This window comes from Capra hircus, chromosome 10, assembly GCF_001704415.2.
Source record: "Capra hircus breed San Clemente chromosome 10, ASM170441v1, whole genome shotgun sequence".
In the NCBI taxonomy this organism is placed as follows: Eukaryota; Metazoa; Chordata; class Mammalia; order Artiodactyla; family Bovidae; genus Capra; species Capra hircus.
This window is the reverse complement of record NC_030817.1, coordinates 1,566,316-1,581,712: the sequence shown is the minus strand read 5'-3', so window position 1 is coordinate 1,581,712 and position 15,397 is coordinate 1,566,316. Positions and strand designations below refer to the sequence as shown.

General features: G+C 50.6%; 1 protein-coding gene across 6 annotated transcripts in view; it reads left to right on the top strand.

Moving 5' to 3' along the window:
* TDP1 (tyrosyl-DNA phosphodiesterase 1) overlaps positions 1,412 to 15,397 on the top strand; it is a 72,945-nt gene continuing 58,959 nt past the window's right edge. For 4 of the 6 annotated variants that reach the window (XR_001918634.1, XM_018053850.1, XM_018053851.1 and 1 more), the window contains exons 1-5: positions 1,412 to 1,782; positions 4,124 to 4,698; positions 8,196 to 8,239; positions 9,427 to 9,482; positions 12,718 to 12,814. Coding sequence is in view for 5 of the 6 variants with exons in the window: in XM_018053850.1 (XP_017909339.1) it covers positions 4,128 to 4,698; positions 8,196 to 8,239; positions 9,427 to 9,482; positions 12,718 to 12,814 (768 nt within the window). In the remaining variant the exon portion in view is untranslated. The remainder of the gene's footprint in view (positions 1,783 to 4,123; positions 4,699 to 8,195; positions 8,240 to 9,426; positions 9,483 to 12,717; positions 12,815 to 15,397) is intronic. The other 2 variants (XM_018053849.1, XM_018053848.1) reach the window with 2 other exon arrangements.

Here is a 15,397-nt window from a genome sequence, read left to right as displayed (position 1 = left end):
TCTCATTGGACAACCTGCGAGCCACTGGCGTTGATCCCGCAGCTCTATTGGCCAGAGACTTTGTTTGGCTACGTTTCCTTGGAACAGCCTATGGCAGAGAGGCCCTCAGGCCCGCCCCCAGCCCTGGCTCCGCCCCTCTAGTTTTATTAACTCTTGGCACAGCCTATGGCAGAGAAGCCCTCAGGCCCGCCCCCAACTTTGGCTCCGCCCCCCTAGCTTTATTAACTCTTGGAACAGCCTATGGCAGAGAGGCCCTCAGACCCGCCCCCCAACCTTGGATCCGCCCCCTAGTTTCGGTAACTCTGGGAACAGCCTATGGCAGAGAGGCCCTCAGGCCTGCCCCAAGCCCTGGCTCCGCCCCTCTAGTTTCTCCCCCTGGGCTGGGACACGTGCTCGCCCAGGCACTGTTTCACTGTGTACTGCGTGATTCTTCTCATTTTCTGTTCCCATACCTTGCAGTATTTACTTTTGATAATTTCGATCAAAAACACTATGCTAGGCATCATAAGAGACACAAGAAGAGTGTGAACAAAGCATAAAAGGAACCAATCAAGCCCAGGACTCACGTCCGGATCAGCAAGTCCCAGGTAATTACTCTGTTCCATCCTCCCGATAAGCCTAGCACTGAGCCCGGTGCCTAGTACAAATCAGACGTTCAATAAACAAACCAAGTGAGCCCTTAGAACGTTTCCATCAAGTTATTTAATCCAGCTTTCTGGGAGGGGTGGAAATTCCAAGAACGGTATCAAGAGCACTGAGTCCAAACTCCATGGCAAACATCCTTACTAAATGCAAGAAATAGGGCAAGGATTTCATTTGGGAAGAGTTTATCTCAGACCCGTCTCCTGGCAAATCAGTAAGATTAAAAAGGCAACACACACACAGAGGCACACACACCTACTTTAACTAAGAAACCAATATTCGAGCTTGAGTCTGAGGGAGCTTATTTAACCTTTGGTCTTAGAACAGGGCTTACAGTCTGCGCCCCAGGAGAACCCGGAACACGTCTCAGACTTCAGCTTCCTCTAACCTCTCAGCTGACCCTCTCCCCCTTTGAAAAGAACCCCCCCCCCAACCCCCGCTGCCTCGAGCTCCGGGAGCCTGAAATTAGGAGATCCCCCGCAAAGAGGATGCGTTTTGCTGATCAGCTATGAGGAAAGAGGGAAACTTCTCTTCCTCTCTCCCGCTTTTGGCAGCCGTGGCCAGGCGGCGAGAGGACAGCTAAAGGCGGCCGGGACTCCTCGCCTCCCCTCTCTGGAGGGGCCCGCGGCGGTCCCCAGGTGACCCGGCGGGCTTTAGGACCCAGCGGCACGCGTCCCGGAAGGGGCAGGGGCGGGGCCACGCGGCGCGCGCCGGGCCGGAGGGTTTGAATCGCGCGCATGCGCATGCGCGAGCGCGGGGTGGGCGGGGCGGGGTCCCGGGCGGCCGCACGCGCGGGGGCTTCGAGGGCTGCGCGCGTGGAGGCCGCGGGGGCAGCGCTGAGCCTCTCCTCATCCCGGCCGGGTGCGCGGGAAGCCCGGGTACGGCGCATCCCCACGGGCCAGCGGGCTTGCAGGCGGGTCCGGAGGGCAGCGGAGCGCCCAGGTAGGGCCCTCCCGGGCCTCGGCCGCCTGCCCTGGGGGGACCGGAGCCCGCCGGCGCTCTCCTCCGCGGGTTCGTACTCCGGCCTCTCGGTGGACGGGCGGCCTCGAGAATCCGCGAGCGCGCCGGGCGCTCACTCTGCTGTTCCCGGTCCGAGGGAGCCGTCGTGCTGCTTCCAGCGGTGGGACTTGCGAGCGTGAGGTGAGGGGGGCGCGCGGCAGAGCTGTGCCCGGCCCGAGGCAAACGCAGGGGAGAGTTAGCGGCTGTTCTTTCTTTTTCCGTGTACCTGCGCCTCAGCGCCCTGCGCTGCCTCCCCTCCGCCTTCTCCAGCCCCCGGGGTCCCCGCAGGAGCCGCCTCCCTCCCCTCCTGTCTCCCTCCAGACCATTCTCCGGACAGAGCTGCTGTTCTTCAGCCTCTCAGTCGCGTCCATCTCTCTCAGACCCATGGCCAGCAGCAGCCAGGCTTCCCCGTCCTTCACCAGCTCCCAGAGTTTGCTCAAATCAGGTCCATTGAGTCGGTGATGCCATCCAACCATCTCATCCTCTGTCGTCCCCTTCTCCTACCAGAGAATGTTGGGATGCAGAGTTGTAGGGAGCCGAATATTTTAGAAGTAAATCGGACAAGGTTCTCCCCTGCTTATTAAAAGGTGCTCCCCTCCAGTGTAGCCGTGCTGTTCTTAGAATCCAGGAGTGTAGCCCTGCTCTTCTTAAAGTCCAGGGTCTGTAACTTGACTCCTTATTCCCGCCATCCCCCTTCATCTTGGACCACCTCCCTGTCTTCTTCCCCAGCTCCGCGTCTGTTTTCTGGAGTTAACTGCAGCCTTCTTCTGGCCTGGCCTTTGCAGGTTGGGTCCTTTCACTTGGAATATTCTTCTTTCCCACCACCACTTTATTTGGCTGTTTCCTTTTCTTCTTTTGGCGCTCAGTTAAGTGTTAAGTTCAGGATATTATAAGGTAAAGGCATCTGTGTTACTTTCTCATACCTATGATATGAGAAAAATATAATGAATATTTGTAAAGATATCTTGGTCTTCTTGGCTGTTTTTGTCCCTGTCAGTCTCTTTCTCCCTGAAGTATAAGCTTTCCTAAGGCGGAAGCTGTTTATGCTATTAATTTCTTATTCCCAGAGCTTGACACATAGAAACTGCTCAATAAATATTTTCTGGACAAACAAACTCTGGGAGGTAGATCTGATACCCATTTCCAGAGGAGAAAAGTGAGGCTGAGCAGTTAGGTAACCTGACCAAGTGCATATTTACCACCTAGTAATGACCGGATTTGATTTGGAGTCCAGATCTGCCCACCACTGGCCACATCTGGCCTCAGGTGAGATTGATTCCCATGCCCTCCTGATGGCTTGCAAGCTCTATGAGAAGCAGCTGGAAGTGTGAAACAAATAGCCCAGCTGGGGCCGGGATGGTAGTGGGAGAGGAGGAGCTAGCAGCTTTAAGAGGAGTATACCTTCGCATTCACAGTTTTTTTTTTAGTATCTAATAGACACTGATGCAAGTTGGCATTTGGTAGTAGAGTTTCTTTAGATTTCTGCCCTCCTTGGCACAGTAGCTTAATGCGGTGTTTGCCGAATTTCATTAATGTGGTTGGTTACGTCCCCAGTTTTGTCTTACTCTCAACAGCTATGCTTCTATTTGCTTAATGTCTTTATTTGAACCCACTTTTACAGAAACACTGTCTGTAAGAAGTAAACTCTACTGTGACTGTCATGGAGCCGTTAGATACCTCCTGCTCACGTTAAACCGAAGTGTTGCTGGTGCCTGCAGAACAGCCCAAAGCCTGTTGTTTTTTCAAAAGCAGGATTAAAGACATTTCTACAAACAACCTCCTTGATTAAGCTGAGGGATTGGATAGGAATGGAGAAGAGAGGCAGTTTCATAATGCGAGGTTAATGTCAGGCCCCAGTCATCTCCACTTTGGGAAACACTGTACTTTGATGACCCAAATGATGTCAGATCTTAGAGTCAGCGCACGTGGGTTGCAGTTCTGATTCTAGTGCCTTCAGTTACCCAGAGAGTGATGTTAGACCTGTGCTGTGCCAGACACCACCCAGGCATTTAAGATCAAGATCCAGGTGGAAGGACGGAAGGAGAGGAGAAGGTGAGCGGGGTTTCCGCTGTCACCTTCTTGCCAGGTTCTCGTGGTAGGTTCTGCTCGTGTGCCCTGAACACCCACCCAGCAGCTGATGTTAGTGTAAACAGCTCAGCAGCTGGTAGTGTCAGGTGTGCTAGCTAAACATGTGTCCTAAAAGCTCAGGACATGGAACTTGAGAGCGAGAGAGTGAGTGTGCCAGCGTCTGTGCGGCCCTGTGGACTGGAGCCCGCCGTCTCCTCTGTCCGTGGAATCCTCCAGGGGAGAATACTGCAGTGGGTTGCCCTGCCCTCCTCCGGGGGGTCTTCCCGACCCAGGGATCGAATCCCACTTTTTTTTCTCTCTTATGTCTCCTGCATTGGCAGGCGTGTTCTTTACCATTAGCTCCACCTGGGAACTGGTGAATGGGAAACAACAGATTTCTGCCTTTCTTTTCCAGAAGCATGATGTCCCAGGAAGGCAATTATGGGAAGTGGACAATATCCAGTAGTGATGAAAGTGAGGAGGAGAAGCCGCAGCCGGACAAGCCATCTGCCTCTCTCCTCCCCGACACTGGGCAGGGGGCCGCCGGGCAGCCGAAGTACACCTGCTCCGAGGCTCGGAAAGCCGCCCACAAGAGGAAGCTGGAGCCTGTGAAATTCAGCAGCACAGACTCAGCTTCAGAAGCTTCGCCTTGCAAAAGACAGAAGAGCGGGTCCCAGGAGGACCTGGGCTGGTGTCTGTCCAGCAGTGAGGACGAGCTGCCTCCAGAGCGGCAGCAGGAGCAGGCGAAGGACCCACGGGTGAAAGAGGAGAAAGGCCCCCCTTCTCCCAGGGACCGCGCGGCTCGGGGCGCTGGGCCTCACGGCCCCCCCACCAGCCGTGGGCTCCCAGAGGAGGAAGATGAGCAGGAAATGTCAGGGGAAGGCCAGGACATCTGGGACTTGCTGGATAAAGGGAACCCCTTCCAGTTCTACCTCACGAGAGTCTCCGGGATTAAGCCCAAGTATAACACGGGAGCCCTCCACATCAAGGGTGAGTGAGGCTGGGGAACGGGAGCCCTCACTCTGCGCTGAGGGGGCTCCCCCTTGGTTAAACGGGAGGACCGCCTAGGAAGGACCTCCAAGAACACTTCTGAACCACTCTGGGGAAAATAACCATTTTGACAGGCAGATGGATTTGTTTGACAGCAAACTGTTTCCTTAGGTCAGGAAACCAGTGGCTGCTTCCCACAGCTCAGTAGATCAGGGGTCCCCAACCTCCAAAATCTAATGGCTGATGATTTGCGGTGGAGCTGATGTCATAACAGTAGAAGTAAAGCGCACAGTGAATGCCACGCGCTTGACTCATCTGGAAACGCTCCCCCGCTCCAGTCCGCGGAGAGATTGTCTTCCACAGACTCAGTCCCTGATGCCCAAAGGGTTAGGGACCACAGCTGTGCACCGCCCTAGTGGAAGCCTTCAGACAGTGCTTAGGGTTGCTTCACTTGTAAAGTTAAGGTCAAACTTGATCCAGTAACACTTTATCAGGAAAGTAGCCAGTAACTGACAGCAGTAGTTCCTTTGGACCAGAGCGTCAGCATCCCCTGGAGCTTATTAAAGTGCCAGTTCTCAGCCTCCCCTCCAGATCCCTTGTATCAGACTCTGGGAGCCCGGCCCTGCCATCTGCTTTCACGAGCCCTTCGGGGGATTCTGTTGCCTGAGCAAGTTTGAGGACCACTGTGTGAAAGCCTGGGTTTGGTTCTGGGTGAAAACAAGAGTGCTCTGGTCTTTGGTTTCTGTCTGCAGGGAACATCTGTGTGATATTGTGATATATACAGACATTTGGTCTTCCCACTGGTTATAGTTGGGTGTGGTTTTTTGTTTTTGTTTTTGTTTTTTTTTGTCCCAGGTACCTGAAATAGCTCCAAAGTAATTAAAGGTGAAAGGAGTATATTTTGTTATGCATAAGGAGCCCCTTTCAACCACACCTGTTTATTTTAATGCAGAGACTTTTGGAATGCCCCTAGGAATGGTGGAGGGTAAAGGGCTGGTTGCCTGGGGAACCAAAGAGTGGTTAAAGTTGGAACTTTCAGCCCCAACCCCCACTTCTGGGGAGGGGTCCAGTCAATCACTAGTGGCCAGTGATTTAATTAGTCTTGCCTGTGCAATGAGGCCTCCATTAAAAAAAAGAAAACCAAATGCAAACCCAAAACCTCCCTTTAGAGGTCCGCGGAGCTTCCAGGTTAGTGTATACAGGAGGCGCTGGGCCTGGTACGCCTGGAAGGGAGCCCCTCCCCATTCTTTGCCCTGCCCACGTCTTCCTCTGGCTGTTCCCAAGTTGCATCCTTTTAAAAAAAAAAACTGGTGATCTGGTGAATAAAGGGCCTTCCTGAGTTCTGTGAGGCACTGCGCAAATGATCAAACCCAAGGGGAGGGGTGGTGGGTGAGGCTTAGCGGGGGTAGCCCTTCACCTGTGGGGTCCGATGCCAGCTCCAGGTGGATGCTGTCAGAACTGAGTTGAGTTGTAGGACAGGCAGCTGGTGTCTGGAGGATGGGTCTGTGAGGGAACACCCCACGCTCCCCGCTGCACTTGTGGTCACAAGTATTGGGTGCAGAGAGGAAGCAAGGCTTGCCTTTGAGAGACCAGCAGGAGCCCCAGAATCCTGGACACAAGACTTGAATCCGGCCTTAGCATTTGCCTGCTGTGTTGGTAACTGACCAGGGACCTTTGTTGTTGTTCTGACCCTCTGCGACCCCATGGCCTGCAGCACGAGGGCCTCCCTGTCCATCCCCAATCCCAGAGTTCACTCAGACTCATGTCCATCGAGTCGGTGATGCCATCCAGCCACCTCATCCTCTGTCGTCCCCATCTCCTCCTGCCCCCAATCCCTCCCAGCAGCAGGGTCTTTCCCAATAAGTCAGTTCTTCAAGTCATGTGGCCAAAATATTGGAGCTTCAGCAAACAAAGGACCTAATATTCTTCAAAATTTTAATTTACTCACCTTTAAACTGGGGATTCAGAAAAAAGAAACGAAAATGGGGTTGGGGGGAAACACATGAAGAGCCCAGCGCGGCGTATTCACACAGCCACACAGCAGGCACCCAGAGCAGACATGGCACCCGTGCCGTGCAGCGCCTGTCTCGCCCGCAGGCAAGGGCAGGTTGTGTTCACTGTGAACAGTATTGTAATCATATATCAAATGTGTAATTGACCAAAAATTCCCTTCAGGGTTTTCTGTAACACCCTGTGGAATCCCTGAACAAACTTTTTGGCCAAGTCAATACATCTTGTGTGTGATGTATAAATGTTGGTGTATTTAATTCCATACTATAAGGAGTTTGATTGTGCAAGGTGTTTATTTTTCCTTTCTGCAAATGTCTACCTGCTCTGAGGAAATGTAAGATAGATGTCAGTGTCAACTGAGAGAGATTAAAACAGGAAATAGAGAGCTATGCAAGACTTCTGTATATATAATAAACTAATGACACTAGCTGTTAGCACCAAGATACGAAGAAAGGGGAGGTAACATTTATGATAGGAACTTTTACGTGGGTTATGTAGGTGATCTCCTTTAATTCTCATAGCGGCCTTGTGAGTAGATGTTAACAGTTGTCCTCCTTGAATCTGTGACTGGTCTGCAGAGAAGTTGAATAAACCTGCCCAAGGTCACAGGAGTATGGTTGAACTGGGATTTGAATGCAGGCATTCTGGCATCACAGCTGCCCTTGTGGGTCAGCTGGTAAAGAATCCACCTGCCCCAGGAGACCAGGGCTCTGTCCCTACGTTGGGAATATTCCCCGGAGAAGGGTGGGTGCCGCCCTCCCCAGTGTTCTGGCCTGGGTTGCAGAGTTGGACACAGCTGAGTGACTTGCGCTTTCATTCTGGCATGAGATGCCTGCTCCTAAAGTTTCCCACACCAGCAAAGGCCATAATTGTAGGTTCTTTAGAGGATCTCGTGGAGGAAGAGGAATTTCAGATAATTCAGAAAGGTAGAAAGAGGGGCTGCAGTGGGCGGAAATGGGGAAACAACATATCGTGATTTCTTTTTGATTGTTCAGCTCTCCCTTTAAGACAGGCGCTTCCAGAGCTTCCCTCCCCTGCTGGTCCAGTGGCTAAGACACTGCCTCCGCTGCAGGGCATGGGTTCAGTCCCCGATCAGGGAACTAAGATCCCACAAGTCACGTGCAGCCCGAAAACTGAAGAAAAGTTTTCTAATTAATAAGAGATTTGGAGAAAGGGAGGATGTGTGTCATTATCGTTTGCACTGACAGGTTCTAAAATTGACTCGTCATCCAGTTCTAATGTTACAGATCTTGATTTTTTTCCCATTATGTTCGGTTAAATAATAGTGATACATAATAAATATTATCAGCCCGGGTAAATTTTCTCTTGAATTTTCTGGAACATTAAAGTCTAGCCTCATAGTAACTCTTCAGCACACCTTTTTCTAAGCCAAATTCTGCTCATCAGTGACTGTTTAATAAGTCAGTTTGTGGTCATTATTAGGTAATTTTTATCAAAAATATGAATTTGATGTTTTGTCTCCTCAGATATTTTATCTCCTCTCTTTGGGACACTTGTTTCTTCAGCTCAGGTGAGTTTCCAGTTTGGTCTTTGGATGGGAGGGGGACACAGAAACCACTCTGGAGGAAAACGAGCAGGGGGCCCCGTGGGTCAGCCCCGCACGGGGTCCCCGAGACGGTACCTTGCTGGAGGCCAGCGCCCAGCACCACGGGTGTGGGATCCATCAGCCTGGAACGTGGATGCACACTCACCAGGGCTTCCGACTCTCGGTTTCCTGACTGGCCAGGAAGTCATCCTGGAAACTCCCCCACGGGGGACTTCTCTCTGGCACGCTGACAGTCTCACGGGACTCTGGTGCAGCTCCTGGAGGTGTGCGCAGAGAGGTGAGGGCCACATCAAGTTTGATTTGAGTTAGAGAAAGAAACGAGAAATTTCCTACACCCTCCAAAGAGAAGCCAGGAAAAGTAACGTGTGTAGGTGTGTCTGCGTGTTTCATTGCACCTGCCTGACAGGCCTGGCCCCTTCGTGTTGATGAATCACCTTACGGTGCCAGGCTCTCCAGCAGATGAGCAAGTCCTTGGCCCTAAAGAAGCAGGGCTTCCTGGGAGCTTCACGTTCTCGTTGGCAGCAGAAATCCTGGTCTCTGGCTGGAACATGGGGTGAATTTGTGTGTGTTCTCCCGGCTAGGATGAGTCGTTAGCTTCAGGAGAGGGGCCAGGGATTACCCAGGCATGGGGAGGACACTCACAGGTGAGTCTGGTCCAGAACTTGTAATCTGATGTATGTCGTAAGCCTGTAGTGAATGTCCAATTCCAGACACCTGTTTACAAACCTAACTCAATAGATTGCACACATTGCAACTGAGAGATTCCCCTTCTGCAGGGGATCTCAGCCCAGGGTCTCTGGAATTGCAGGCAGATTGTTTACCGTCTGAGCCACTAGGGAAGCCCCTTCATTACATTATGGAAAAACCCAAAGTAACTTTTTGACCAGCCAAATACAAATGCTGCCAAAGTGCAGAGATAATTTTCTGTTTTCTCAGGCACTCCCCCGCTGACTCAGAACCTTAAGCCATGTATTCCCCTCCGCGTGTGTTTCAGCTTTGTGAGTACTGCAGCGTAATGGTCCAGGCTTACAAATAACACTGTGTGTAGTTCATGGTTAGTTTAGAGTCCCTTTCAGTTCAGTAACTAGACAGTTTTCCCTAGGAACTGCTTTCTGAATTGCCCATGGTGTCTTTTCTTTCCTTCCATCTAGTTTAACTACTGCTTTGACGTGGACTGGCTTGTAAGACAGTATCCACCAGAGTTCAGGTGAGTTCTGCAGAATGATGGGTGACGTCAAAACTCTAATTAATGGAGCTTGAATACACAAGATCTGTGTTTCTCAGGCACCTGCTGTCCATCTTTCTTTGAAAATTTCTTTTGAAACTATTGAAATCTTTATAACGTTATTACAATGGGAAAGCAGCCTCTTTTTTTTTTAATCTATTCTAAAATAATCACAAGCCTTCTTAATACAGATTTTAGCATGTCCCTCTGTTCTGTCCAGAAGTAGGGTAGGACAAATTTCAACCTGAATAAAAGACTTTTAGGTCCAATGCTCATAGGACGGAAAAGGTCATTGCTACCTGTGTTCTTGACCAGTAAGCCTGCACCTCACCTAGCAGTTTGATGCTGGTTGGTTTTTTTTTTTTCGGTTTGAGTCTCTCTCATTTCACAGGTGATTGTTCCTGTAGCTCAGAAGTTAATGCTGGAGTCATGGGGCCTTCCGTGATGCAGATATGGAGGTGGTAGGCAGTGCAGACCAAAGAAAGATCCCATTGCTTGGTGACATGACCCCTGTCCCGTTTCCAGTACATCTACTTGGCAGAATCCCGAGGCAGCAAGTAAAGTGGAGGGATACACAGGCAGGAGAATGGTCGTCAGGATCCTCAAAGTCCATGCTGCATGGAACACATCGGACTGTGTGAACTTTCATTGTTAATAGCCCGTGTGTGCGTGCGTGCCCGACTCTGTGTGACCCCATGGGCTGTAGCTCACCAGGCTCCTCTGCCCATGTTATTCTCCAGGCAGGAACAGGGGAGTGGGTTATCATGCCCTTCTCCAGGGTATCCCCACCCAGGGATTGAACCCTGGTCTCCTGCATTGCAGACAGATTCTTCACCATCTGAACCACCGGGGAAGATCTGTAGACAGAAATGCTGGAATTTCCCAAGCAGCTTTGACACTCAAAGCGGTATCATGTAAGATTAGTTGTAGCTGCATGTAATGGAAAAACGAAAATAACAGTGACTTGAACCAGGGCTTCCCAGGTGGTTCAGTGGTAACGGATCCACCTGCAGGGCGGGAGACTTGGGGTCAATCCTTGGTCAGGAAGAGGCCCTGGAGAAGGAAGTGGCTACCGACTGCAGTATTCTTGCCTGGAAAATTCCATGGACAGAGGAGCCTGGCGGGCTGCAGTCCACAGGGTTGCAAAGAGTTGGACACACCCGAGCGTACGTGCCCACAGATCTGAGAGAAAATCTCTCCAAGCTGCTCAGAGGACGGGATGACGCCTGCTCACACTAGGGAGGGTGGCCTGCTTTCCTGAGCCACCAGGTCAAATGAGCATCGTATGCAGAGACGCCCTTGCAGACACACCCAGAAACAATGTCTTATCTGGGCACTCTTCGCCCCATGAAGTTGACATGTAAAATTACCCATCATGCAGCCTTTTTGTGACAGTTTTTGAACACTAATAGATTTGAAGCGAGGCTTCCCTGATGGTTCAGTGACAGAACCTGCCTCCCAGTGCAGGCGAGGCCAGTTCAGGCCCTGGGTCAGGACGATCCCCTGGAGGAGGAAATGGCAGCCCACTCCAGTATTCTTGCCTGGAGAATCCCATGGACAGAGGTTCCTGGCAGGCTACAGTCCATGGGGTCGCAGAGAGTCAGACTCAACTGAGCCCGCACATGCCAATTTGAAGTGATTAATGAAGACCACCGTTTTTGTCAGTAATGTTTAATCTTTTTTTAAAAAGAAAAAAACTGATCTGATAAGTTTCTGGACGGTAGAGGCATGATTATCTATTACATTATTCTCTGTACTCTTTTTCCTGTTGCAGAACAGAAAATCTGTTCCAGGTAGAAAGCACCCGAGAAGATGTGTTTCTTTGTTTTCCTGAACATGCTAGCATGAAGCCGTTGGGGTTAGGGTTAGTCCCGGGGAGTGCTTTCTGTCACGTTTCTGTTCAGCGGAGCGTGGTCCCTTCATCTGTGATAGAGCATCGCTCTGCACACGCCTGATGACCCTGGAGGTTGCTCATCTTACTTGATTGCTTGTTGGAGAAAAGATTTTGTTTTGTTGGGCGAGCTTTTAAAAATATATTGACTTCTAAGGATTATCTCACTTCAGATTAACCAGAGTAGATCATGGTTCTCTTAAAAGCCTTGTTAATCTGTTACTGCAGATTTTTTTTTCAAACTTTAAACTTCTTATTTTGTATTGGGGTATAGCCAACTAATAATGTTGTGGTAGTTTCAGGTGAGCAGTGAAGGGACTCAGCCAGACATATACATGTATCCATTCTCCCCCAAACTGGCGTCCCATCCAGGCTGACACACAGCATTGCGACACAGTCGGTCCTTGTTATCCGTGTTGGATATTGCAGTGTGTGTATGACTTTGCCAAGCTCCCTAACTACCCCATCCCTGCCTCCAGCAACTGTCAGCTCCTTTTCTGAGTCTGTGAGTCTTTCTGTTGTGTAAGTGAGTTCATCTGTATCGCTTCCTTTTAGGTTCCACATGCAAGGATGTCATACTCTATCTCTCCTCCTCGGGCTTTCTCACGCAGCACGACTCTCTCTAGGTCCGTCCGTGTTGCTGCCAGTGACATTATTAACCCTTCTTCGTGGCTGAGTGATACTCCGCTGCACACATGCACCACACCTCCTTTATCCACTCCTCTATCGATGGACATGTAGGTTGCTCCCACACCTCGGCTACTGTAAACAGTACTCCTGCAGAATATTTTTATATTGTCCTTTTGAATTAAAAAATAGGGCATTTTTGATTCACATTGGGCTCTGTTTCACTGAAATATAACTACCTCCTAGTGAATCTGCGTGCGTGGACCTGGGCCCTTTCACTCTTGTATCCTGGGCAAGTGGTGCAGGCCTCACTCACAGTAGGTGTTCAGTGAAGGGATGGCTAGTGAGGAAGTGACCTACTGTTTGGTCCAAAACCAGGGAAAGAAAAGAGCATCACGCTTAACAACACTAAGTGTGTGTCTCTTAATCTAATAACAGAGTTGATAATGCGTCCTTTTGGACCAAAGAAGATAATCACTCAAGGCCCCTCTGGGTCACTGCAGAGACTCAGGATCAGGCCACGGGTCCCCCTTGTGAACGTAACCACTTAGCAAAGGTTAACTGATCACTTGCCCTGTGCTGGCCTGCACTCCGTCACCACACAGGCCGGACACCCATGTTGGTGGTCAGCGCTCCTTCATGGGGCACCAGACCAGCTTCGTGAATGAGGAATTTCAAATACCTGTGATCTCCTTTCAGGAAGAAACCAGTCCTGCTTGTGCATGGCGACAAACGGGAAGCAAAGGCTCACCTCCTGGCCGAGGCGAAGCCTTACGGGAATGTCACCCTCTGCCAGGTAAGCTGCTTACTGCCATTCGCGAGCACGCTTGGGCTGAGAGCTGGGAGGAAGTTGGACCTTCAGTGTGTCCACCCTCCTAACGCAGGAATCCTCTGTCCAGTGTCACCAACAGACGTCTGTCCAGCTTTGGCTTAAATGCTTCCTGAGGTCGCCTGTCCTGTTCGTGGGTAGCCCTTGTGGTTGAAAGCTTTTTCTCTATGTTGACCGAATTTCTCTGTAATTAGGGTCTCCAGAGAAACAGAACCCATTAGGTTGTACATGTGTGTGTTTGAATTCGCAGAGACACTGACTTCAGAAGAGCTGGCTCACATGATTGTGTGGGCTGGCAAGTCCAGCATTGGCCACTTTGAGAAGCTTGATGTTACGGTTTGGGTCCAAAGACTGACTAGAGACTGATTCCCCTTTCCTTGTGGGAACCAGTCTTTTATTTTTTATTTTTTTTCTCTTAACAACTTCAACCGACTGACTAAGGCTCACAAACATTCTGGAGGGTAATCTCCTTTCCTTACAGTGCACTCATTTAAATGCTGTTGTTCAGTCACTAAGTTGTGTCTGACTTTTCGTGACCCGTGGACTGTAGCGTGCCAGGCTCCTCTGTCTTCCACTGTGTCCTGGAGTCTGCTCCAATTCATTGATTTAAATGTTAATCTCCTCAAAAAAAATAAAAGCCTTCACACAACATGTCACCAGGCATCTGGGCGCTGTGGCTGGCCGCGGTGATGCGACCTTCTTCCCTGCCTTCCGCCCTGGTCCTCGCTTTCCCCTCTGGAGTCACACGACCCCGTCGGTGGCAGAGGTCTTCGAGTTTTCTCAGCCAGGTTCCGCACTTGCTTTCGTCGCTGCACCCGGTGCGTCAGGGGTCCCTCTCCTTCCCCGAGTTGCCAGTCCACTGATTGGCATCTGCTTCGTCCATGGCCCTCGGGGAGTGGGGGTTTCTGCGGGGAGCAGGTTCCCTGGAGCCAGTTCAGTGGCAGTGTCTGTGAGGGCAGCTTCACAGTGGTAGTTTTAGTGTGACCACCTGCCTGACTTACATTAGCTGCCATTGGCATTTTGCCCACAGCCCTTGGATCCTTTTTAAAGATTTTTTTTTAGTGTGGACCATTTTTGAAGTCTTCTGAATTTGTTACAGTATCGCTTCTGTTGATGTTCTGTTTTTTTAGGCAGTGAAGCTCGATGAGATCTTAGCTCTCCAAACGGGGATCAAACCCACACTCCCTTCTTTGGAAGGCAAAGTCTTAAGCACTGGACCACCTGGATGTCCTGCCCTTGGTTCTTTTTCACAAGAATCACTTAATACCGGAGAGACGTAGATTGAAGCCCAGCCTTAGAAACTACTTTGCGAGCTGCACAGGGCATGTGGCCCGGTCCCGTGAGGGGCAGTCACTGGCCTCACAGCAGGCTTGGTTTCCTGGGACCCGAGCAGGAAGGAGACAGAGAGAAGGCTGTTGCCCAGCTTCTTTCCTGTTGTCATTATTGAGTCGCTCAGTCATGTCCAGCGCTTTGCCACCCCATGGACTGCAGCACGCCAGGCTTCCCTGTCCTTCACTGTTTCCCAGAGTTAGCTCAGACCTGATGCCAGCCAACCATCTCGTCCTCTGTCGCCCTCTTCTCCTCCTGACCTCAATTTTGTCCTGATACTTTCCAGTCAGCACATGGGATACAGTGTGGCCGATGCGTGAGTCTTAGAGTTTCCGTCAGACTCACTGTTTCAGACTCCACGTCTGAAGGGCCCTTTCTGTGCGGCATTTGGTGTGAGAAGCAGGGGTGGCGAGGGATTGAGCGATGCTGATGATTTCCTTGCTGTGGTGGATCTGAAGTGGCTGGTGGGTGTACACCTTTTCCTGTTTGAGCAGGCAGGCCAGTCCATTCCTGAGCAGCTTGACGAATGAGTCCGTCATGGCCCTTTTCTCTCCTGGGCAATAGCTTAGTGCAGTTGACTCAGGATTTCTGCCCTTGGAGTACAGACAGAGACAAGGGTAAATCACATAGAACCTGATTCTTTTTATTTTCCATTTACTTTCTAAAGTCCTTTTTCTTCCATTCACACAAGATTAAAGAATTCCAGCTCCCAGGTGTTTTATCATTCTTCAGTTCAGTCGCTCAGTCGTGTCCGACTCTTTGCCACCCCATGAGCCGTAGCACGCCAGGTCTCCCTGTCCATTACCAACTTCCAGAGTCCACCCAAACCCATGTCCATCGAGTCGGTGATGCCATCCAGCCATCTCATCCTCTGTTGTCCCCTTCTCCTCCTGCCCTCAATCTTTCCCAGCATCAGGGTCTTTTCAAATCAGGTCTTCACATGAGGTGGCCAAAGTGTTGGAGTTTCAGCTTCAACATCAGTCCTTCCAGTGAACACCCAGGACTGATCTCCTTTAGGATGGACTGGTTGGATCTCCTTGCAGGCCAAGGGACTCTCAAGAGTCTTCTCCAAAACCTCAGTTCAGAAGCGTCAGTCATTCTTCAGCTGTAGAATACTAACTGTGTGTGTATGTGTATTATTTTAAAGATAAAAACAGTGAGAAATCTCAATCTGATCAATTTTAAACCCATCTCACAACATTTTTCCTGTGATTTAACTCA